The following is a 23,236-nucleotide window of genomic DNA, read 5'->3' on the forward strand; positions in this document are numbered from 1 at the left end:
CATCTCGGTCGACCATAGTGGCAAACTCCTATGTTCTGCCTTGGTTAGAATGGTTTCGGCAACGGTGGCTGAACAAATCGTCATCGTTATAGCAGTGAAGGGCCCGTCGCGTCCAAATATGTTCACAGACTCGCGGTCCGCAACTAGGGCTTTCGCCTTGGGCTCAATCTCGCGGGAGGCAGTTGCCAACCTCGGCAGCGAGGGGCTGGCGGGTTTCACACCGTAAAATGGTTCTCGGACCACGTGAGGGCCAACGTACATCCCGATATTCCCAACGCCAATGAGTTTGTCCATGACCATGCGCGAGGTTTCGCTTAACACGGTGGTCCCGGCGGATTCGCAGGCGGAGACGCAGGGAGGTACAGGGACTTGCTTCTTACTTTCGACGAGGTCACGACTCATTATCATTTCTCTGGGAGGGCCTTTCCTCTTCCTCACCCTAAACTCACTCGACCGCCATCAGCGGCCTTCAGGATGCTCCAAACTGGGTCTTTACTTTCCCTTCGAGGGGCATGTTTAGTCACTTCTCGCCCAACATCAAATCGCAATGTCCAGGCTGTGGAGAGGCGTATTCCTCATTGTGATCATGTGGATAGCGGCGTGTGGCGGTGACACAACAAAGTGCGTGACTAGCCATGATGCTTTCATGAACAACTTTTAGAATACGGAGTCGAAACCTTGTTGGGACGATTACTTGTTTAAAAGTTCTTCCCGTAGATAGACGGTAGTGACGGTACAAAAGACCTGCCTCTTCAGAAAAATAATACTCCACGTCTTTCTTGGAATAAAATTGCTTGTCAATCTTACGGAAGCTACCCTTAAGACTTAGGTCCTTTTTCTGTTCCTCGGCAAGTCGTGCTGGAGTAACTTCTAACGAATCTGTGAACGGCGCTTTGATCACGGAGTTCGGTTTCTTCTGCGTCCATGCGACGGCAGAAACTTTGTCTGACATTCCTCCAGATGCCTGTGGTTGACTCGAATTATTTGCTTCGGTAGGCACGTGTTGACATTCTCAATCAGGATCTGGCTCGTGTGGCTCCTAGACTCTTGGAATATTGCCAAGCACGAGATCATACAGAGGATTACTCATGCATAGTGCATTTGCGTCCCCAGTGAAGTATGGTGTATGAATTAGGATGTGTGCTTCGGGCAAGCCCTTGCCATTGCTATAGTACAACAGTACAACTTTCCTGGTTTTACCAGTTAGGCAGTCATCCGGAACCAAATCAGGTCGCACAATGGTTGTGTTGCTGCCCGTACCTCGTAGAGCGTGTGCTACTGGTCCTAGTACTTGTCCCTCTACAACTTGCATAGTATCCACTGAGAACATTGACGGCTTTTCGATCGTTTTGCGGCATTGAATTTTCGCGCATGTTTCTTCCGTGGATTTGGCTAGCGAACCAGAATCTCGATTTTCCGCATTGTCTGCTGTGACGCAAGATACGTGCTTCTGCTTAGGCTTAGACTTGCAGTCAGCTTCTTTGTGCCCCAGCCACCTGCATGACTTGCATTTCTCAGCCTCTCTGGTAGCGCTTCGACATTCAGGCGCCGTATGTCCTTTGCGGTTGCAAAGAAAACAAGCTTGTTCTTGTTTGTTCTGGGGTAAAACGCTGGGTTTCCGGTGTTCCCGTTGGGCCCAGGATCCTTTTAATAATGATACGGCAGACGGGAGCTTGTTACATGAAACACAGACTTTATATACACACGCTAACAGGCTACAGACGATTTAAATGTATGTGGACTAGAGTTCGGAAGTCGTTTGTCCTTCTATATAAAGATGTGCCTAGCACTCATGCGTCACCACTCGCCCGTGTGCATCGTCGTTGCGGTGCCCGAGACGGTGGTTGTGACGGTGGAGTGTCGTTGTGGCTACGTCGCTGCTGTCGCGCCGCACCTTGTCGCACCACGCCGCTCCTTGTCGCGGCATGGAAGCAGGAGAAAAAACAGCAGGCCAGTAGAACACAAGGCCACTGCTGTAGCTGGTCAGTAACGCCTCAGACGCTATAACGTCGGGCTCGGCCAGCAGACAGGCAGCTCAGGCGTCCCGGTGGCCAGCCAGAAGCACTGCACCAGGCCGCTATCACAGCAGGCCGCTGGTGCACAGGAGAGCAGAGCCACGAGCGGGATCTACGACCAGGTCTGCACGGTAGCAGGACACCCGATCGCCAGTCATCGGGCTCGGTCAGCAGGCAGGTAGCTCAGGCGTCATGTTCCCCAGCAGGGAGTACTGCACCAGGCCGCTAGAACAGCAGGCCACTGGTGCGTAGGAGAGCCCAGCCACGAGCGGGATCTCCACCCGGGTCCGCACGGTAGTAGGACACCCGGTACCCGAGCCTTTAACCGCCGTTCTGCGAGCAGACGGTCGAGGCTGCCGCTCACTCTCACGCTCTGCGCGCTCTCGGCTTTCACGCCGCTTCCTTGTTCGTGGCACGTGGTCGTCTTCTTTCATTATCGTCATTACCAATTCTCTTCTTGCTGCTGCCATACAGTCACCATCACTTCAAGCTGCCTTGTCACGCACTTTCTCTTTTCACCACCGTACACAACTATCCACATCATCACACTCATTAGCTCATATGCTGTGACAATGTCCTGCGTTACGCGACACAGAGTTAAACAAAGAAGAGGACTGGGAGTAAGCCCTTAGAAGGGGTGATCTCTCGGTTCAACTTCGGGCTCTCTAGAGGTCCTGCAAAAGGGCGGAGGGCCACGGTTTCCTATATCAGGAAATCTCTGATATTGGAAGACGTCCTGGCCCCACAGCCCAGCGTGTTTAGCATCTGTAAAATTGCTGTATGCCTGACGTTATCGAACGCCCCTTTAAGATCTAAGGCGAGGAAAGCCGTGGGGGAGTTGCGTGTCACTGGTACAATCACATTCTCTTTCAGCTGAAGTAGGATGTCTTGAGTTGAGAGGTGTGAACGCAACCCTACCATCGTTGTTGGAAGTTTCCCCGAGTCTTCCAGCAATGGTTGTAGCCGGTTGAGAACGATGTGCTCTAGGAGCTTCCCTACACACGTTTTTCTTCTTCTTTTCTTCTTTCTGGGGTTTTACGTGCCAAAACCAGTTCTGATTATGAGGCACGCCGTAGTGGAGGGCTCCGGATTCATTTTCACCACCTGGTGTTCTTTAACGTGCACTACAACGCAAGCACAAGGGCGTTTTTGCATTTAGCCTGCATCGAAATGCGGCCGCCGCAGCCGGGATTCGATCCAGCGATCTCGTGCTCAGCAGCGCAAAGCCTTAGCTGAGTGACCCACCGCGGCGGGTGTTCCTACACACGAAGTGAATGAGATCGGTCGTAGGTTCTCAATGGCTGGTGGCTTGCCTGGTTTCGGTATCAGACAAGCCTGGGTCATTTTCCAGTCCTCGGGAAGGTTTCCTACCCTCCATACTTTGTTAAGGTGAGCGGTAAGCTCTAGTAGTGAGGGGGTTGTCAAGATTAACAAGTGCCTTATTGGTGATTTGGTCCATTCCGGGGGCTGTGTGGCGTCTCAAGCCTATTATTGCCGCAGTTCATTTAGATGACTGTCCTCATCTAGGAGCTCCTTTGGGGTGCCGGCGTAGGGTGGCAGAGGCTCCAATGGCTGTGTGGGGAAGTACTGGGCTTTGAGAGTCAAATGGAGGCCCCCCTCGTTTCCTGGAAATTGGTTAATTTCTCGGGCCATATTGTGGTGGGATTCCGTATTACTGCTGGCCGGGCTGATTAAATACCTCAATAACTTCCTCTCAAGCTGTCGCGGAGGGATAGCCAATTTCCACGGCAACTTGGGTCGCTAGGTACGTGCCCTGGGTGTGTGCCACTTTTCAATAAACTTCTTTCACGCAAGCTTGTATCACTTGGAACTAGGAGGAATGCGAGGTCTCGTCGCCCATGGGTGAAGAGCTCTCTACCTTGCACGCTTTATAGCACTGGGCCGCACCACTGGATGTGTGCCACTTTTAATCGCACATAACCAGTGTACCTCTTACACGCCCATCAAAGCAGACTCTGTTAATCGCATTCACGTTGCCAATCGTTTCATAAGGGTGTATGCTTCGCCAATTTGTCTATATATCAAGCTAGACTTTTACTGCTAAGTTGTGACCCTAGCCGTACTAGTAGCGCTCCAACATAATCTAGTGTCATTCCAGTTTGCCCGGTACCTATCAATGCGCATCGCTGAGATTCACAGGGTAACCCACTGTTATCGATGTCAGCGTCCAGGTCGCCCGCACCCCCTTCATAGGTGAGTGACCAGTTCTCATTCGTCCGCTAGGTTATTTACTGTTACTTTAGAATTCTGCAATATAATCATAAAATCAACTCTTAGTCCTTCTTCCCGCAGAGCTCAACTCGCACAAATCAACAGCATGTTAAGACATCAAACGCTATTTCTGAATAAATAAAATACCTTTTGCAGGTTTAAACAAGCGTCGTACAAGGGAGAAATATGGGTAGACATGATAGCTGCATCTCTTCTATCTGTATTGCTATAAGACTTGTGAAAAATATTGCCGTGTTGAACTATGAACCAACTTGGCAAGCAACACGTTTCTTTAAAATCAGCGCCCTGAAGCTTGCCATTACATAAGAAACGTCATCTTTATGCGAATCCTGTTAATTGGAATACACCAAGTCTCTCAGAATATAAAGTTCTCAATAGGTAACGTGATGCCCTATGTATTTACCAATACCATCAGAGTCAACAATGCGTATATCGTAACAAAAGTGCACGTTTGCCTTAAAATGACCTCTGGCTAAACAGAACACAAAAACACAGAGAGACGGCACTCAACCAGCAAAGCGCTGAACGCGAATTTTGATCCTTTAGGGTCTCTTTCTGCGCAAACTCTTATTGCTGTCTAAAGACGTGACCTCACGGAAATCGTTATGGTTCACGCAACATTCAGATGGCACGAAGGTTCCGTGGCTTATACAATAGAGCAGGTGACAACAACGTAAAGCCATCGTTACTGCTTCCTTAATAATGAAAAAGAGACATCAGTACATTTCCCACATCTGACGCACGTTTAATGCAACTAAAATTTAACATGGCGGTCTTGTTGGGCATTTGTCATTCGTTATTTTGGCAGCATAAGCGTCAAAGAACCATACTTCAGCATGAAAGAAAGTGGACATGTAACTGGCAGGCGGAAGTAATACCAGATAATAAAAATGTCAAGCGCCATCTATCAACTTGCCACTATATATGCGCCGTCTGTTATCTTGGTTCCGGCAGTGCAAAACCTAACAGCTAACTTGACCTAATAGCTACATGCATAGCTGCTGCTGTCACCTGCTTCATGTGATGTCCTACCACTGCTGTTCGCTGTAATAAGCAATGAAAGCGATCTGTGGCAACGCCGGAAGCAATCTAGGGCTTTTGGTTTTCGGTATTGGGCACAATAAAATGAGCGAATGAGTTCAAACTCGCAGGTTAAACAGCGGTGCGTCGGCACCGACGCAGACGACGTTGCGAACTGAGTGCTGCTGTGAGCACGTAAGTGTAGTGTAAAATTTGATAGTGAATTTAAAATTTTCAGGCCACTTAGCTGAAGTTTGAAGCACACAATGCTACAAAAGAAGTTCGGCAAAGGTTTCGTTTGTAAAGCGGTCAGATTCTTGTGAATGACGTCCGGACAGACACGCAAGTGTGCAAAAACTTCCTGGCATGGCTGCGTTGATTCGTATTCTGAATATAACTGCGGGCATCCTTCAGCTTACTCTTTTCTACGTGCTACCATTTCGCTACTATGCGCTTGCGAATCCGCAGCACATTTCTAGGACGGTTTTGTAGAGCAGCGTCTTCATGCCACTGCAGCATTGCGGTGGAGTGTGTCAGCTTTATAATATAGCAGAGCACAATACTAGCAAATCGTAGCCAAACGAGCAGCCCGCTGCCCTGAAGTCTTTGCCACATGACTAACCTTAGCCTCATGGGCGCCACAGTAGCGTCATTCAGCGACCTCCACATGCGTCCCCATTTGAATGAAGGACCTATCCCGTATGAGCGTTTGCATCGCAGAGTGTCGTCGCCAGCACTCTCTGCCACGATCGTAACACGCGCAAAATAAGACCTCCGCAGAGGCAAGTTCCTTCGAAGAAAGTAGAGTAGGCTACGATTTGTTGCATCCAATCAACACCTCCCACACACGATCACGCCACGCCACCGCAGCAAATTGACACCTGGGGGGTATTCTGTAAGAGCCCACTAGTAGACTGTCCATTCCGGCCGCCACTGATTGGCTGCAGCGGCACGAGTGAGGAGCGAGTGAGGAGGAGACAGGTGCCCCCAGCCAGTCTCCTTCTCGCTCATGCAGCTACAGCTAATCAGCGACAGCCGAAATGGACAGTCCACTAGGTGGACGCTTACAGAATGTGGTGTGTGGGATCCTCCAAATGGGGCAGAAACTGGTGGGAACTTGTCCTCGCCATTGGGGCTTTTGAGTACAGCTCATATTCGCGGAACACGGCTGATTCAAGTACAGAAAACGTCCACATTAAAATGTTCCCTATCATTCACTTGACTGGATTGCTCTGACAGTGCAGGTAAATTTTAAAAGCGAAACAGTCTTTTTTGTCGTTGCTATAAGTGCACACACTGCTAATAAGACAATTTCGTGCCATCGCCGCTGCTTCGTTGTATCCTGCTCAATATCTACGATTTAAGAGTTCAACATATATCCAAGCTTGATTGATTACTTCAGCTGTGAGCTCATTCACTGCGACAGGTTTAGGCTTTCAAAGCAGATATGGCTGTCTTCTAAGGAACAATTTCTTTACGATGTCTAGACTGACGCCACATTTGACGGCTGTATCGCGCTCCTTTGGTCTGCGTAATTTTTACATACACGCCATTGCTATCAAATTATGTGGAACGTGCGAAGCTGCGCAAAGATTACCACAGGCTTAAACAGTGCAGTAGGTCGCCGCTTATTTCTATAGCTCTCTAATACACAATTCCCAGCTCGGTAACTGTGATTTTATCTCATGTTCTTTGAAGAAGCTGCATCCTTTACACTCTCACCAAGGAGAGGTGGCCTTAGAAGCTGGAGTCAATGCGCCTTTTTGATTATCACTCGCTGAAAGTCCCGTACTCTCTAACACGCTGCTTATGCAAGGCTAATGCTAATTGGCTAAAAGCACCGCCTCGTGCAGTTCGGGATTGTCCGGTATGGATACTATAAGACGCCCTATGATCATGAACTGATGATGATGGCTGCCGCGATAGGCGTAGCGGAAAGGGAGAAGACAGGAAACCCAGCAAGCGACGTACAGTACTTTTAAGATTCTTACCACGAACCATTATTGACAATCTGTGAACAGTTCGGTCGCCTTATTTCCATACCAAGGCACATCTTTCTCCGCTGTCGCTCTAAGAGAAACAATTCTGGCATAACGAAAAAGCTTGGTTTCCACCCTCCATAACCAATCATTTGAACAATGACTGGCGTTTAGTTTGTTAGCCCTGGCACATGACAGCTTGCCATATATAGAAGAAGCATAACTTACTCCATTTCAGAGGAGGAGGGTTTCCGTATCTTTCGGCTATGTTTTTGCCTTCTGTGCATCCGTTCATAAAGAAGTAGAGGAAAATAACCCCCAGTCTAGGCATCGTGAATACCTTGTAAAAACCACAGAACGCCAAAGCGCGAAGGACCACTTGATCTTCGGAGCACACATTTATACGATACGTACTCAAATGTCTGAAAAGATAGCATGGCCTATTTGCTCAAAGGTCGCATTTATAAACATATACCTTCTGGAATGATATTTCCGAGCTCATCATGAGGAATATAGACAGGTGCTTTTGTAAACTGAAGCGCTCTAAGGTAAAGCTACTCTAAACTATTTCAATTCCAATTTTGCAATCTGCCCTGCACGGTGGGTCAAAATTTCACCAAGCCACCCCTACTTCGCCTGTCTGTCACGCGACGTGGCGAAAACTCCCCATCTGATGTGACGTGTACACACTGATTACGCCTGATTAGAACAAACAAAAGAAAAAAAATGTATCCAAATCTACGCCTTTCTCCCCATTCGCTCGCCTCCGTTTGGTCAAACCACGGTGTAAGAATAAGGAGAGGTGCTGACACTCTCCCCCCAACGCGCGCGAAAGCGCCGCTCGCTCGCGTCCAGATTATGTTCGGCTTGATTGCAGCTGGTTCGGCGCCGTCGTAGAGGGCGCTGCGGTATGCGGTCCCAGCCTCGGCGGCAAGGCGCGTGCTGCCGCTGCTTCGTCTTCCTGCTTGCATCTACGGCTGCGCTGTTTTGAAGGCACGATTTTTTTTCGCGTTCGTTTCATGAGCTTGTGCTTGGGTATTGTCGCCACGGGCCCTCGACGAAGGTGGCAGCGGCCTTCTGAGGGGCGTTTGAAATGGCTAGAAAGTGCTTCGTTCCGAACTGCAATTCTGGATACCTGACTTGGCGGAGCGTGTGCCTTTATTCAAAGCGCCGTCCGACAGCGGTCGTCTAGAGCATTGGCGCCGTGCAAATCTGAGGGCAGACCGAACTCTAATGCCTACCGACCATGACTACACCAGCATTTTTCTGAGGATACGATATCGATGGTATATTACGCGGAGCGCTCGATAAAAGGATTCCCGCCTTATTTCCAAACTGTCCAAAAAACCTCACACGGTAAAATAAACCTCGAAAACCGCTGCGGAAGAGAGAACCTTCTGTGTGCCACAGTAGTTTGTGCAAATTTTGCTGCATGTACAAGATATATACTGGGTGGTTTACTAGCATGCACCAAGATTTGAAAATACGTAAATGTCACGTAGCTGGACAGAACCAAGGTAATGTTGTTTGCCGTCGCTTGGAGATACTCAGATTATTTTTTTTATTCCGCTTAATTACATAATTATTTTCATAATTGATTGATCAACTTTTTAATGCTATAATTGGATAAAAAGTGTGAACGAGAGAATTGTACAGCAGCATGGAAAACTCCCAATATACCTTTCTGTTGCTCAATACGTGATTCATAAAAGTGTTTTCCGAGCGTGAACGAAACCCGCGAATACAGCAATATTGCCGCGCGACTGGCCGCTCGAGGCACTTGGCATGTATTCGTGAGCTTCTTTCATGCTCGGAAAAACACTTTTACGTAGCGCGTATTGAGCAATAGAAAGCTGTATCGGGAGTCTTTCATGTTGCTCTACAATTTTCTAATTGACACTTTTAATCTAATTACAATAATTAAGAAGCTGATCAATCTATAAGACTAATCTAATTAGGCGGAATGTAAAAAATAACTGAGTATCTCCAAGGGACGGCAACAACATTACTATGGTTCTGTCCAGCTACGTGACATTTGCATATTTTGAAATATTTGTGCACCCTGTAAAACACTGCTGTTTTCTGTGCAGATGTGTGCCTGATTTTCAAATTTGTTCCATCCTGGCTACTGAATTTTCTTTTACAATGCGCGTGCGGTGTATATTGCACGCTTGCATGTTTTTATACATTTTCAATTGTGGGAGTGTATGAGACCGCAAGCTTCTGGGATGGTTATCACCTATTAAAATTATCGAGCTGCTTCATGCACAAGTTTTTTCATATTGTGTCTATGCAAAACAAAAAAAAAAAGGTCTGTGGAATTATTATGTGGTGGGTGTAAGTGTATTTGTGAACAGGCTGTAGCATGCATTGTCAAACACGCTTACATTGGCACATTCTCATATGTAATTTAATAAAAAAGAAAGTCGCTTCTTTTTTTAGATCTTCCAAGAGCCACTCAGTCCTCAATGGACGAAAGTCCAGTGAATAATATACACGGTCTATGTTAAGTGGTATTGGAATAAAAAAGGCATTTGCTCAGGTTTTCATCAGCAAACTGTGGTAGTGATGCTCTAATTCAAGATAGACGCCTGCCTTCGTCCCGCCTAATAAATTCTCATTTGAAAGAGTTTTTACATAGCTGGATGGGCATTCTCATCTTAAATTCTAGCCACGAACGGCTTTGCTCTAGTGCGTTGCATATCGGAAGCTTGCGCCGTTTCATTTCTTAATTTATATCGCGGCCACATTGAATTCGCGCAACGATGATTGAACGGTTTTCTGAGTGTGAATGGAAGCAGCGATAAGCATGAAATACATTTTCTGGTGCAGTCACTATTTTCTTCTGATCGAGGGGTAGGACGTGGGCTAACACTTTCATTTTTTTATGCTTGGATGAACGGCTAGACCGGACGAAACAAATTGTGCGCGCGAGGGTAACTTCGGTGGGCTTTGAGTGCTGCCCGATTGATCCGTGTTCACGTCATCCACGCCCTGCACAAGGAACCTTCATGTTAGCGAAGCCTGGTACACTTATCACTTTAATGTGAAATAACGATTTTTTTTCGCGCTTTGAGATTTACTCACTCCAGTATGAATGAAAATTTAGCGGAGGCGGAGGAATCCCAAGCCGCCGGCGCCGCCAAGCTGGGACCGCTGGCCGCGGCGCCATCTATCTGCTCGCAGCAGAGCTACTCGGTGCGCCCGCGCGCGGCCGAACATAATCTGGACGCTCGCTCGCGCGCAGTGTCAACACCTAAATATTCTTCCACCGTGGGTCAAACTGTTTTCGGGCTGCGCCCACTTCGCCTGTCTGTCATGCGACGTGATAAAAGTGCGAAAACTCCCCACGTCGAAGTGGCGTGTGCCCATTCAAGAAGCATTATTACGCCGAACAAAGCTGGGGCCAGATTCACAAAGTTTTTCTGCGTAAGTGCTCTTTGGCATTGGCCAGCCGCCTTAGATAATATTTCTTGCAACCAGATTGGCTGCAATTCCATCTTACGAAAATTCCAGCGTAAGAAGTTTTTGTGAATTCGGGCCCTGATTTTTTTTCCTACTAGCCGGAGACTGCCCCGTTCCAAAAGGAATAGAGAATGCCTACCCAGCGATTGTACTGGCACTGGCTGCCGGGAGCAATGGATTTATTTGTGTATAATAAAACTTTTTTTATGCGGCTATATAATGCTTTCCGCCAATTTCGACACGTATACGACATCTCTCTAACTCTCCTTCACCCGCGATCCATTTTAGGCAGCATTTTTAAGCATCCGTTGGACGCCAGCGACATTTTCGAGCAGCCACCGCGAGCCTGAAATCCTCTCTACTTCTGCGTTGTCCTCGCCTTTTGCCAGCAAAACCTGTCGATGTAGACAATGCTATTCGATTTGAAACCAAAGAAAAGTTACCTCCTATAAATGAAGAAAGTGTTTTATTGGGCGGTTCAAACAACGCTGTGGGTCAACTCCTGATACTTACATCGCGGTTACTTAAATTTGGAGCCAGGAGATTTGAATAAAACAGATTGGTATAGGTTTATGCTAAATGTCCCCTGCGTTCTGGTATGGCGGACAATGCAACTGGATGCTTTTGCTGCCAGAGTCTAAGTGTAGGCGCTTCAAAAACTGAACTTACGGATAATTACTGCGTTTATTCTTTACTTTACAGTAATAGGTAACTAATTTTTGATTATGCAGTTTTATGTCCAAGGCACACGACTTGCAATCATGAGGTAAGCAAAGTGAGGTATAGCTAGGCGATGATCGTCCAACTGCTACCGGGGTTATTGCTTTCCAATCTGATTGGTTTATCTAAAAAGAACGTGGGCATTTTTGCACGAGTGGTGCAAGGCAGGAGTAAACAGCGAAGCTGGTGATCGACCTAGCTTCTTCCAGGTTTTAATACGCTTGGCTATGTTTTGCTAGGAAATGTTAAGTGCTGCTAGGCACGGTATTCCGAATCGGCTCGCCGCCGACGCGCAAATTCTCGCTTGGCCGCGCTTCAAGAAGAGCGGCTTCTTCTTCGGGCGCCCGGATCTTCTTTGGCCGTCCCATGGCAAGGGTACATGCACTCGCCACGGAGTCAACGAGAGTTGTGCCGCCGTCGCGGCGGCTGCGAGCTTTTTCTGCCCGGTGACGTCACGGCAAAGCTGCACCTCCACACTTGCCGGTGCGTGGCTGGTCGAAACCTGCCGAGCTGCCGCCAGAGGCGCCTGGTGCAGTCAGGGACTAAAACCCGTTGATCTTGAAAGTAGCGACACTCTCCACCGCGCGCGCTCTTTCCTCCTCAATGCTCCTCAGATTTCTCCCCTCCCCGTGCCGATGCGGTGCGCACGGCACGCTGAACCGTCCTTTGGCTCGCTGCAGCCGCATTAGCATCAATGCGCGCCCTTGTTTATTCGGCCTTTTGAAGCGTTGTATGGAAATTTAACCCTTGTTAAACTGTCATGACGAAAGTACGTTTCCAATAGAACGTCGTGACATTTTTTTAGGACGCTTCGATATATACAAGCGCAAGCACTCCGAAAAATTAGTGCCAAGCAGAGGCTGAGCTGTTTGCCTCTACGTCACCACTTGGTTGTCCGTAACGCGGAGGTGTATTGGGAACACATAATATAAGCTGCGTAGAGTATGAACGAGAATTTGGTTCATAATCCTGGCTCTTAAAAGGCTCAGAGAAGGTAACCAAGACGAAATGTGATAGTTTACTTAAAGTGAATTCGTCAAAATGAGTGGGCCAAGAGCCTTTGTACGAATGCCACTGTTGAAAATACGTGCTGTGTTTGCGAAACAGCCAAAATAGAACTTTACACACGCGCCTGTGTTCCGTCACTATAAAACGACGAGAAATTGCATTCCATCACCTCTGGGAGTAGCCTAAGTCTCTAAAAAAAAGAAAAAAAGGCTGATTGCTCACACGGAAACTTCTAAGACTATGGAACTTGATTAACTTACAGACTTCAAGATGTCAAGTTTATCAGAATTGAGGGAGATTATCAGAAGCACGTGCCTTGCACTTAATGAGCATGCGCGAATAATACATGCCAGATACGTAACTTCGCCTCCATGTGTATGGCTTTTTACTTCACGGCGGCTGCCAAGCCATTGGCAGCCGCCGCGAATCATTGAGCGGTTGTTAATTGACTTATTTTTATACTTTCGCTTAACCAATTCAAGTTCATATGCCTATATATACGCAGGAAAGAAGATAATTGTTTGGTTTATTTCAACAAAATAATACTTATTCACGCTTTTTCGCACGATGAAAATCGTTACCCGTATTTCGTATCTGACGGCATGACGGCACTGAACTACAAAATGATCTAGGCGGCACTGAAGGTTGCGGACCGGACCGATGGGTGGTTAGAAAAAAAGTACGACGATAACCACAAAGTATTTCTCCTTGGCGCGCACACAAACAGACACGCGCACACACGTACTCGCCCACGCACACACAGATACATACATACACATACATGCACACGCGTGCACACATATACACACACACGTATGCATACACGCAAACATACATACACGCACGCACACACCACTGCAGAATAGGAGTTACAGCCATTAACTTATATATTACATACATTTGAAAACAAACGCACGCACGAGAACACAAAAAGCTTTGTCACTTCACTAAGAGTAAACAAAAAGTTGAGCGACTCACTAGGAAAAAAGAAAAAACTATATGCACAGTTATAGGTGCTCTGTATTGACTGAACAAAGAGTCCGGCTGTGCAAAGAGCATTAAACTCTCCATTCAACTTCACCTACGACTACAAGGAAAGCTGTAAGATTCACCTCGCAAAGAACGACGTCCTTAGACGGCACGAAATCCTTTCTCCCGATGTTATGGAGCCACGGAACCGGCCAACGACATTCCGTTCTCCTCGGGAAATAGAACAAAATGCTAGCCCTTTCACTGACCTGCTGCTGCATTGAAACGCCCAGCAGCAAGGCATTTCCACAGAGAACGAAGCTCAGATTCTTAGGAAAAGACGGGAAAACTAGTAAGCGCACGTTCGGAGCGGCAGGACGACCACCACTTGGACAACGCATGGCGGGCGGGAGCATACTAGGCCCCCACAAGCATACTAGGCCTCCACAAGAGGAGCATACTAGGCCCCCTTTTTTTCAACGTCTATGTTAATGACCTTGTTCTCTTGGATAGTGAGCCAAAATATATCATCTACGCAGACGATACTACTGTGCTTTTTTCGTCGAACAATATTGCAAGCTTAACTTCAACTGCAAATTCTGTCCTTGCTAAAATACATAGATGGTCACAGGATAATGGCTTTAAAATTAATACTGACAAAACCAAAGCTATTTTATTTCAAGCCAAGAATAAATGCTTGAACTTAGAGTCAGACATTTTTATAGGCTCTTCAAGAATTGAGCTTGTCCGGTCTGCGAAAACGCTTGGTGTGTTTTTTGATAGCCATATGTCATGGAATGATCACATAGACTTCCTTGCAGGTAAACTTGCCCAAGTAGCTGGAATACTGTTCAGCTTAAAACCGCTACCACGCAAAGTCAAACTTCTCTTATATAATGCTCTTTTTCTCAGTCACATACACTACTGCTGTCTGGTGTGGAGTACAACGTTTGTTACCTGCATAAACCGATTGTTCCTCCTGCAAAAAAAGGTAATTCGTTGTATTTTCAATGCTCCAGCAGATTTTCATACTGCACCTCTCTTCAAACAACTTAAATTACTCACGCTGCATTCTCTGTTAGACTTTAGACTGTCCTTAGCCTATCAAAAAGACGTGAAACAAAATCAGTCATACATTACGTCTTTAACGCAGTTAATTAGAAATAGAACAGAATACAGCACACGGTCACCTGAACACTGGCATGTACCACGTCCTCGCACTAATTCTGCTTTTCAAATGTTACATCATCGCTTACCACGTTTGTTAAACACACTCATGCGCAATAACATTGACGTCATTTCTTGTCCTGTTTCGCGTTTGTATGAGTTTTTCAGTGATATTTGATCATGATCAATTTTTTTTCACCGTTTTTGTTGGCTCATGTATAAAACTGCTTTTTTCTGTCTGTAGTGTTTTTTATATTGATTTTTTATGGCATAAGTTTAGGCCAACATTGCATTGTATTTCAAATGTATTTTTGTTGTCAGTCCTGAATTAGCGCCTGTGCCTGCCGCTGCTGCCCTCAGACTGGGTTTTAAGGCCCGTCAAGTTGCTGTGCGCAACTTTTTCCTTAAATCCCCCATAAATTGCACATTTATGGAAATAAAGGCAAATTCAATTCAATACTAAAGGCGTGCGAAAGCAAGTTTCGGGCCGTTTTCGTGACGTCAGGGTCACCTGACGGGGTAGTATCGCGCGCCGCAGCCATTCCGCGTGGCGGATGCGCTGCCTCCGCGAAAGAGGGGGAGAAAAAGAAGAGGTTCACTGCGACGGCGAGGGTGTTGCGGCGTAGATCAAAGCGTGTCGCTACTTTCTAACATCAAGGGCATTTATCACGGACACCGTGCAGGTTCGGCGCGAACGCGAGGAAACGGAGAAACGCGGACAGCGTCTGCAGGAGCTCTGTGGGTTGCCTCATTGGTGCTGCTACAATTGCTTTCTCTCTCTCTCTCGCTCTCATTCTCTCTTTCTTCTCCCGAGCATTGCGCGCGCCGCGCGCATGCTCTCCTTCCCTCTGCTTAACGTCCCATGTCGAGGTAACATGTGTACGGCACGGAGAGGAGGTTCACGCTGAGGCTGCGGTGCAAATTTTAACAGCTTTGCTGTTAAAGTACTGAAAGTTGGGCGAGTTGGTGGCTATTCGTCTTGAAACTGCAGGCGCGCACACAAGAAACTAGGACAATAAGGCAAAGGTAACAGACTCGTTTCTTGTGTGCACGCTGCAGTTTCAAGATGAATCGCTGTTAAAATTACACGTGAAAACACCACCACAATGCTAAGCGTCAAAACACCACCACAGCAGGTTATTTCCAGCCAGTAAAGACTTTCACTGATATTTAAAGCTGGTTGAAATGAATGCTGTGGACACATTTTCTACATCGTCAATGGGTAACTGTTGAACAGCCGCGCGCGTCGGCTATATAAATCCCTACGCTGAGACACGGTAAGTGCTTCCCTCAGTGCTGCCGAATAGTATTTTCCCTCTTAGGCTATTTGATGCTCTATTACGGTCGACATCAAACCAGCCGCTGTAGAGGGGTGGTGGCTTTGGCATTATGCTTCTAAGCCTCGGCAGCTGGATTTTGATAGGGCGGAGGGGGGGGGGGGGGACAATGCGAAAACGCATTTGTACCATGCATTGGGGCCCAGTACAGAACTCCAGGCTGTGAAAGCTCATTCTGATTGTGTCACTTCGGAGTGCCTCGTCAACATATCGCGATTGTGGCACGTAATGCACAGACATTTTATTATTTACTTCAACATCGCCTCAACAGAAGTGACCGTCAACCACAGCTCCACGCAAACGGGATGGTTGCGAACGACCGCTTAGGTTCTGAAGTTTGCTCTCATAACACCCACAGTATAATGGTCTTAGAGAGCATGCCAACTGGACGACCACCAATACGCACTTAATAAATGCGAAACATGAGAGCATAGGTTAGAGTTCCGCTTTTCTGTTTCACATCAGCCTTCATTTTTCTACTCACAACAACTAGTCATTAGCTGAGACTGCGTGTCTTAAGAGGCTTGTTGGATTTCCTACCTGTGCACTCCAGCTTCGCGAGACGCGGTCAAGGCAAGCCACGACAGCCGGCATCGCTATGCCACATACGTTGCGACCAATTTCGCGACCTGATCGTTCCCAGTAACGAAAAAACTGACATACCTAATACCTGGAGCACATTATGTCAGTACAGAGTTCATAAAAATTTAGTGGCATTCATAATGTGGTGTTTGGGAAATTGGTGCCCGTAAATGCAAGGTGTTATTCTTGTTTTCAGCTGCTAAAAATTAAGGCAACTATAAGATCGAAGTAAAACTAGAAACATGGCTGGAAGAACAGCGGTCGCTGGGGCTGAAATATAATAGATCATTGCAAGCGTCATGAGGCGGGAGTGGGTTAGAAACACCAGCGGCAGAGGTCTTTGCCTGAACTTTCATTTCTATTTCCTCGAAATTAAAGGGCAAGTTCCATGATCGTTTTCATTTGGCGAAGGCCATCGCTTAAGGAAAGCGCGCGGCGGCGTGGTCGATGTGAAATGTCGATCAAATAACAGCCAGCAAAACACCGCCGAAGTTTTATCAGAAATTATCAAATAAAGGTTACCTTTCATATGGCATACTCAAGTAGGCAATTCCTTTGCGCGGCTTGTACTAGGCAGTAATCTGTAATTTTTGTTTCTGATGTCGTGTTTATGCATCTATAAATCCAAGATTAGGTACAATTTTGTACGGCTGCGGCATTGAAAGCTGGTGCTTTGGTGGGTATCCGATATTAATGAAAGAACAGCCAGCAACGTACCCTGCGTCGGAGCGCCGAACTGGCCGTATGGCTGGGGGGTTGCTGAGAACGCATAGCTGGCGCAAGTGATCATTTATCACTATAACCGACGAACACTTTCTGTAGTAGCGCAGTTAAAGCCATACCGGTGAAGCGTTTGGACTTGCCTTACTACGCCAAGTATTCCCAACATCTTGCTGGTTGTTTCGGTTTCAATAATGCTAGCGCGTACAACACTCAAGTGTTTTCTTCCTAAGGGTCTTCATGTGACTCCACTCTGTGATTGAATACAGTCCTGAATATACTGTGAACTGTGAAGGCCTAATCGGACATAGAAAAATGTTATCAAAGGCGAACACCTAAATTGATATTGTCACGCGGTTGGACGACAAGGTAAACAAGATGACAAGGTGCTTTACACAAGGTGCTTGACAAGGTGCTTTGACAAGGTGACAAGGGCTCAAAACTGTCCAGTCGGATTCTATACTTTCTCGTCTTCTCCGTGTGCTTTCTCCCCAAAACGCTAGGTGGCATTAGTCGCCCCCTTCTGAAAGCATCGACTCGATGCCACACCGGCACAAGAGCTACTGTGTGAAGTACGGCTTAAGCCGTACGACATGCACAATTTCGGGCCGAAGCTGTCAACGCAAAGACAAGGCACCGTCCGGAAATACCTCGTAAGTAACGTCACTTACACGCTTGAGGACCTTGTACGGTCCGAAATAGCGGCTTAAAACTTTTTCAGACAAGCCGGGACGTCGAATAGGGGTCCACACCCAGACTCGGTCGCCGCGGCGGTAGGCAACATTTCGACGGCGGAGGTTGTAACGTCGTGCATCGGCAGCTTGTTGGTAACATGATGTTCACGCAAGCCAGTTGGCGGGCTTCTTCGACGTACTGAGTGTAGTGCTCGGCATGCGCTGTTGTAGCTCTGCGAAAGCTGTCTCTTGCTCTGTGGTCCAGGCAAAAGCTACATCGTCTCAGGTGAGTCGCGTGAGCGGTTCGGCTATCTTGGCGAAGTTGGCAATAAATCGACGATAGTAAGCGCACAAGCCAAGGAAACGTCGCACTGCTCTTTTGTCTGATGGAACAGGCAAAGCGGCGACGGCTGCAGATTTGTCCGGGTCGGGGCGAACTCCCTCTGCACTCACGACATGTCCAAGAAATTTCAGCTCTTTATAGCCGAAATGCCATTTTTGAGGTTTCAGCGTGAGTGCAGCTGAGCGAGTCGCTTCTAGTGCCATCTTTAGGCGCTTCAGGTGTTCTTTGAAGGTGTCAGCGAATATGACTACATCATCGAGGTAAACAAGGCAGCTTTGCCATTTCAAGCCCGGCGAGAACGGTATCCATCATCCTCTGGTAAGTGGCCGGAGCAGAACAAAGGCCGAAAGGAAGAACTCGGAATCCATAAAGGCCGTCTGGGGTTACAAACGCCGCCTTTTCTCGGTCGCGCTCATCTACCTCAATCTGCCAATAGCCACCTTTTAAATCAATGGATGAAAAGTACTTCCCGTGCCGCAACCTGTCGAGAGAGTTATCGACCCGAGGGAGCGGGTAAACGTCTTTTTTTGTGATGCTGTTTAGCTTCCTGTAATCAACGCAGAAGCGTAGTATTCCATCCTTCTTCACTAGAACCACTGGCGATGACCACGGGCTTCTGGACGGTTGAATGACTCCATCGTCGAGCATCTCCTTTAGTTGCGTCTGAATCGCCTCGCGTTCTTTAGCAGAGACATGGTAGGGATGTTGTCGGATAAGGCGAGCATCATCCTCGGTAAATTATTCGGTGCTTGGTGAGGGGTGTTTGGCGTACTTCAGACGAAGAGGCGAAGCAAGACTGAAATTACTGTAAAAGGTCGTGAAGGTGCAGCTTTTCTCTCATCCGAGAGCTTCGAATTGACGTCGATGCGGTCAAGAAAATTGTCATCGTCATTAATTTACTCGGATGCGAAGCACTCTGCGACGTCGGTGACAGGATCTGCGTAGGCGATGGTATAGTGCCGCGGAAATGATGTCGATGTTCGTAGTTGAAATTTGTGAGGAGTATTTGCGACCGCCTGTCACGAACACGAACCAGGCTTCGGGCATCGCATACACCTTGAAGCAGCAAAAGAGAGACGTTGCTTTCGGCGACCGCGTCCCCGTATCGGAGGCTCCCGCACGTGACTTCTACTGGAACTGTCGCTCGTGGCGGCAACGTCACGCTCTCGTCAGGAACACGCAGCGCAGGTTTACAGCAGCTATCGGCGTCTTGCTCTGTGGCACGTAGTGTCGATAAGGTTACAGTGTCACACTGCGCTCACGAAGATTTATAATTGCGCCCTACTCGCGAAGAAACTCCATACCGAGGATCAGTTGACGCGAACACTCTTGGAGGAAGAGGCAGTTGACTACAAACGTCGACGCACGAATTTTAACTCTTGCAGTACAGCGGCCCAGCGGAATAACAACGTGACCTCCAGCTGTGCGAAGTCGCATTCCATTCCAAAGGGTAATAACTTTCTTAAAAATCGTTGCCAATTTCCGGCTAATAATTGAATAATCAACGCCTGTGTCCACCAATGCGCTGACCTGTGGACCGTCTATCAGCACAGGTATTTCAAGCGAGACTCGGTCACCAAGTTCAGATGGGGTAACCGGCGATTCTTTGCCACTGCACTCATATGGGGTTGCGACCGATGTGTGGTCTTCCTCAAGCGTAGAACTTGCCGTTTTCAGTGAATCTGCAACATTCCGTACAAGCGTCGATGAGTGGTCTTCCGCACTTTGAGTTCCAGCGACCTCGCCCCCGAAGGCTGATGCCTTCAGTTTTCCCGTTGGGCGCTTGGCGAGCGGCCCTGTGCCGTCGCCCCGAAACGTGGACGAATGGGTGAGGGTCGCTTCGGAGATGGTGACCGTGATTGACGTTGTGTGAAAGGTACCCGTTGCTGGGCCAGATACTCAACAATTTCCCTTGGCCTCTGGCCAAACTGAGGACGAGGCGAGTTGATGGAGAAACCGCACAGCCGAAGTTGTCGATACGGACACTCGCGGTATATAGACGTGACCGGCCTCACCGCCATGGTAGCAGAGGGGTCGTCTGTCCGACGAACGCCGGAGATCAGACTTCCGCGGGGGTGCAAGGCGACAGTCGACGTCCAAGCCAGCGTGCGCACGTTGAATTGCACCTCGCGACGTCGTCTGAATTGAGACTACGGGGCGAGAAACAGGCATGGAGTTTCGCAAGCAGTCCGCATACGTACGGGGCTGAATATCTGCGAACATGGGGGCCGGTCCCGCATCAGTGGGCACCACGTTGGGCATCTGTGGGTATCGGTGGCTGTGCAGTGCTTGCTGAACCTCATCGCGGATAACACTGGTGATGGAGCCAACCATTGGCTGTCTCACTCCGTACAGCTTCTCCATTTCTTCGCAGACGACAGAACGAACAATTTCGCGAACCCATTCGGTGCTACTGCTCCCGAAGGTGGCCAACCATTCGGGAGCTGACGTGGCATTCACCTGTCGGTCAAAGAGGGCAGACCGCTGATTAAGAACTTACTCCATCGTCATAGCTTCAGTGAGGAACTCAGCCACACTTATTGGAGGGCTTCGCACCAGACCAGCAGAAAGTTGCTCCTTCACACCGCGCATCAGGTGGCGTAACTTTTTGTCCTCTGGCATAGCAGGATCTGCTCGTTTGAAAAGTCGAGTCATATCCTCAACGTACGTGGTGACGGACTCATTCGGCATCTGAACGCGGGATTGTCGTTCACGCTCAGCGCGTTCGCGGCGGTCGGTGTTCCTGTAGCACTCCAGAAGGTGATGTCGGAATTCACCCCAGGATGTTAACACGGCTTCCCTATTTTGTAACCGCGTGCGGGCGGCGTCCTTTAAGATGAAGTACACGCGCTGGAGTTTTGTGGCATCATCCCAGCAGTTGGTCGCAGCGACGCGTTCAAACTGACTCAGCCAGTCATCCACGTCCTCATATAAATCTCCGTGAAAGGCAGGGGGCGGCAGCTGGTTCTGAAAGGTACAATATGTCGGAGGAAGAGGCATCGGAACTTCCAGTGGTGATTTGAGACGACGTCATAGCAGGCTTTCCTGGTGTCTCTGGTGGTAAGCCTCGTTGTCGATGGCTTGCTCTGTGAACTGGGGTGTTCATGGGCGTAGGACTCGGGTTCCTGCTGCCGGACGAGGTCTTGTGCATTGGATGCGTTGTCGTCGGCGTACCAAGCGCCTCCAACAGTTTTTTCACGCGGTTGGACGACAAGGTGAACAAGGTGACAAGGTGGTTTAGTCCTGGCTCAAAACCGCCCGGTCGGATCCTCTACTTTCTCGTCTTGTTCACCTTGTCGTCCAACCGCATGACAATATTGTCACGAGCGGCGATCCTGTGGTCGGTGCTTGGACGATGACGACGACCACGGGTGGTTTTTCTAGTGTGCACGCGCTCGCCTGAACGATTGCTGCAGCGTTGTGCGCCTTACCCTGTAAATATATCCATTGTATATATATTCTCCCCGTAACATCTTTGGTGGAGGTGCGGGGTACGCTCGCTACAACACCGGGAACTGGATCTTCGCAGCGGACGGCGCGTTGCTGCCACCACAATGACCGACCAAGCGACCCAGTGTGAGCAAGACCCGTCACCGGTCATTCTCTTGCACCCTCGTGATCCCGGGACATTCAACGGCACCAGCGGCGTGGATGTCGATGCATGGCTGGCAATGTATGAGCGCGTCAGCCGCACTAACAAGTGGGACCCGACCATAATGCTGGCGAATCTCATCTTCTATTTGCGGGGCACTGCGCTACTCTTGTTCGAGATGCATGAGGCCGATCTGACGAGTTGGGACGTCTGTAAGCAGAAATTACGCGATCTATTTGGGAGACCTATCGCACGACAACAAGCGGGCAAGCAGGAGCTCGCAATTCGTGCTCAGACGTCCACGGAGCCGTACATCTCGTATATTCAGGACGTGTTGTCTCTGTGCAACAAGGTCGACAAGGACATGCCTGAAGTGGACAAAGTGGGCCACGTACTGAAAGGCATAGCCGATGACGCATTCAATCTGCTACTGTGTAAGAACTGCTCAACGGTGGAGTCGGTCATCGCTGAATGTCGTCGTTTTGAGCTGGCCAAAAGTCAACGTATCACTCACCGCTTCGACCGACTTCCTAATACGGCTGCCACGTCCTCCTGAGAAGGTTTAGCCACGCTTCGGCAAGCGCAAGCTCCAGAAAACGTCACCAGGATCGTCCGTCGAGAACTCGAGGCCATGGCACCCGTTACACCTCATGACGGTATGCAAAGCAACAACCTAGCTCCGATTTCGCTAATTCAGGCCGTGGTTCGCCAAGAGGTCGCGAATATGGGCATTTTACCCACCTTTGATAACGGTCATACTGCTACCAACCCGGTCGCCCCTGTCGTCGCTGCTGCAAGACCGAACACGACCTTCAGGCCACGTTATCGAAATCCAGCTGATTTGCGCACACCTGATGACCGGCCCATCTGCTTCACGTGCTCTAGGATTGGACACATCGCCCGCCATTGCCGCAGCCGCTGGCCCACGTCCTATCGCCCAAACACTTACAATCGCCCGGACCATGCACTCGAGGCCTCAGGACGGACCGTGGTTCCGTCCTGAGGCCTCGAGTGCTGAACGTCATCCTAGGGAAAACCGGATCAGCCGCTCACCATCGCCCCAGCGCCGTCAGTCCCGCTCGCCCCAACCTCGCCGCTCTCGGTCTCCCTTTGGCCGCCTCTCGGAAAACTAGCCAGTGCAGCCCCGGAGGTGACGCTGCATTTACGACCCGGCCTGAAAATCCTCTGATTGTCCCTTATACCCGATGCAACCTTCTTGAAGTTCTGGTTGATGGTGTGGCAGTTACCGCTCTTGTTGATACCGGCGCACAAATTTCTGTAATGAGCTCGAGCCTCCGGTGCCGCCTCCAGAAAGTCCTGACGCCCGCGACTTCACCTACCGTCCGAGTAGCCGACGGGAGTACACCTGCCGTACTTGGAGACACTGCCGAA

General features: G+C 48.8%; 1 protein-coding gene across 1 annotated transcript in view; it reads right to left on the minus strand.

Annotated features, from left to right (window-relative positions):
• The window catches only part of LOC119464864 (uncharacterized), a 57,332-nt gene extending 49,712 nt beyond the window's left edge, over positions 1–7,620 (minus strand). Inside the window, exon 1 of the mRNA XM_037725757.2 lies at positions 7,496–7,620. Within this exon, the coding sequence (XP_037581685.1) occupies positions 7,496–7,598 (103 nt within the window). The 5' untranslated portion in view covers positions 7,599–7,620. The remainder of the gene's footprint in view (positions 1–7,495) is intronic.
• Positions 7,621–23,236: the final 15,616 nt, after the last annotated feature.

Source organism: Dermacentor silvarum, chromosome 9, assembly GCF_013339745.2.
Source record: "Dermacentor silvarum isolate Dsil-2018 chromosome 9, BIME_Dsil_1.4, whole genome shotgun sequence".
In the NCBI taxonomy this organism is placed as follows: domain Eukaryota; kingdom Metazoa; phylum Arthropoda; class Arachnida; order Ixodida; family Ixodidae; genus Dermacentor; species Dermacentor silvarum.